Raw genomic sequence first — 1,744 nt, 5'->3', positions numbered from 1 at the left:
TTACTGTATGAACTTTTGTTACCCTTTGCTGTCTGCTAGACTATTCACATTAACTATCACATTCATTGTACATGTTGCAAGGAATGCATGCAACGTCAGTTTTGGCTAAGAGTATGACGTGAAAGCATTCCTTGGGTTCTACATAAAACTACCAGGATTAAACAGTCTAATGGCAATCACTGGTAGACTGCTTAACTTAATAACATCTTCTTCAGATGTGTAGGGAGGGGAAGTTGGCAGACGGAGGGGACTGGGGTAAGGGAGACTAATGCTATTCCAATTGAATGAGCTGCAGAAATGGAAGCTCCTTAGGATCCAGATGGCACTTGTCTGTCTTTTTATAAGGGTTTTCCTTCAAGTGAAACTACCACATTGCCTCCCAGTTTCTCTCCAAGTGTTGAACGGTCCTTAATATCATCCAAACCATTTACTTGCCACTCGTGTTTAATACCTGAAAAACAAAAGAACAAAGATGCATTTGCTCAGTACCTTAACATCAAGAAGATATTTCAATTGTTTTGTGGATTATTTGAAGTCTGTACCTGTAAATTTCTTTTTAATGGCATCTTTAGAGCTCGCGTAGATCATCTTGCTTTTTAAAGGTGCACTTTCCGGAGCCCTATAAAAGGAAATAAAGTAGTTATTCAGCTACCCATAATTAGGCAGGAAGTCAAGAATATCTGGTTTAAAGACAGCAAACTTTGATTTTACACACCAGAATATAAATACCAGATCTTCTTTCTTAGACTCCTTTGTCTCGTATGTGGCATCATACAAAGCATATCGGCAATCATTCAAAGGTAGTAACTTGACAAAGGATGTATAGGGGTCCTCCACAGTATCTCCAATATCGCCAACCAATATCTGCTTTGATTCCTCCACAATGATTTGTTTCTTGTCATCGCTTAAGCAAAAGAGAACAGCTTTCTTTCTTTTTTTGATCTCTTCTGGGGTTGATGATTTCCTTACTTTCATGTCATTAAAAACCTTTATGACTTCATCATTCACTGTCACTCCAGAAGCCTGCAAAATGAGACGAAAGGCATAATTTAGCCTCAATACAAAGCGCTCACCAGAAGACTGCACAGTTGCCTGTACTAAAAGTTTACTTTGCAAACTATGAGCAAAATTCTAGCGTTCTAGAAACCGGAGGGATACAACAAAAGGCAAAAATTGGGCCCTGAGTTATTCATTTGTGATCCCAGTAGGATCCTCTTACATAAAACTGATCAGTCAAACCAGACCAAAGATCCAATCCAGATGTCAAGCGGCGACCTACGGACCTAGGGGCCTCACTCAACCAGATACAGGGGCAGGCGATTCTGGTTTTTTTCCTGCCGTGGAACAAATGTGGCAGTGCCAGCGGTGCCTCCCCGGCCCTGTCATGCATCTAGTTTTGCTGGGTGATGTCAGGCTGTAGCAGCAACACAAATGTTTTCTGCCTTGTGTCAGCCTAGCTTCAAAACGCGGGATTTGGCTTCATGCTACTGCCCTCGGGAACAATAACGGAGGAGAAAAAACCCTCCCAGCCGGTGCTGGGTAGCGGGCAGCGCGGTGGTGGGGGGGGCTGCCTCTCCCGGTCCGGATCGGCTCAGAGCCGCGGCGCTGCCACGAAGAGCCGGGAAACGGCTACCTCCTCGGCCGCGGCCGCGGCCGCGTTGTCAGGGGCCGGGGCCGGGGCCGGGCCGAGCACTCCCCGCCCGGGCCCACGAGCCTCCGCCGCACAAAGGAGCCGGCCCGGCAG

At 46.2% G+C, this 1,744-nt stretch overlaps 1 protein-coding gene across 1 annotated transcript; it reads right to left on the bottom strand.

Moving 5' to 3' along the window:
- Positions 1 to 41: 41 nt before the first annotated feature.
- On the bottom strand, positions 42 to 1,057 carry CFL2 (cofilin 2). Its single transcript, XM_019518901.1, has 3 exons — positions 716 to 1,057; positions 543 to 619; positions 42 to 451 (listed from the first exon to the last, which is right to left on the bottom strand). Exons 1-3 carry the CDS (start codon positions 973 to 975, stop codon positions 339 to 341), a joined length of 450 nt encoding a protein of 149 aa, XP_019374446.1. The 5' UTR covers positions 976 to 1,057; the 3' UTR covers positions 42 to 338.
- Positions 1,058 to 1,744: the final 687 nt, after the last annotated feature.

This window comes from Gavialis gangeticus, unplaced genomic scaffold (genome assembly GCF_001723915.1).
Source record: "Gavialis gangeticus isolate Ggan-Ray unplaced genomic scaffold, GavGan_comp1, whole genome shotgun sequence".
Taxonomy (NCBI): Eukaryota; Metazoa; Chordata; order Crocodylia; family Gavialidae; genus Gavialis; species Gavialis gangeticus.
The sequence above is the reverse complement of the archived record's forward strand: the minus strand, read 5'-3'. Positions and strand labels throughout refer to the sequence as shown.

Coding starts and splice junctions, on each gene's coding strand:
- CFL2 (XM_019518901.1), bottom strand. CDS start 975: ATGAAAGTAAGGAAATCATCAACCCCAGAAGAGATCAAAAAAAGAAAG. Junction 620..715: donor GATCTGGTATTTATATTCTG/GTGTGTAAAATC, acceptor TTCCTTTTATAG/GGCTCCGGAAAGTGCACCTT. Junction 452..542: donor CATTAAAAAGAAATTTACAG/GTACAGACTTCA, acceptor TTTGTTTTTCAG/GTATTAAACACGAGTGGCAA.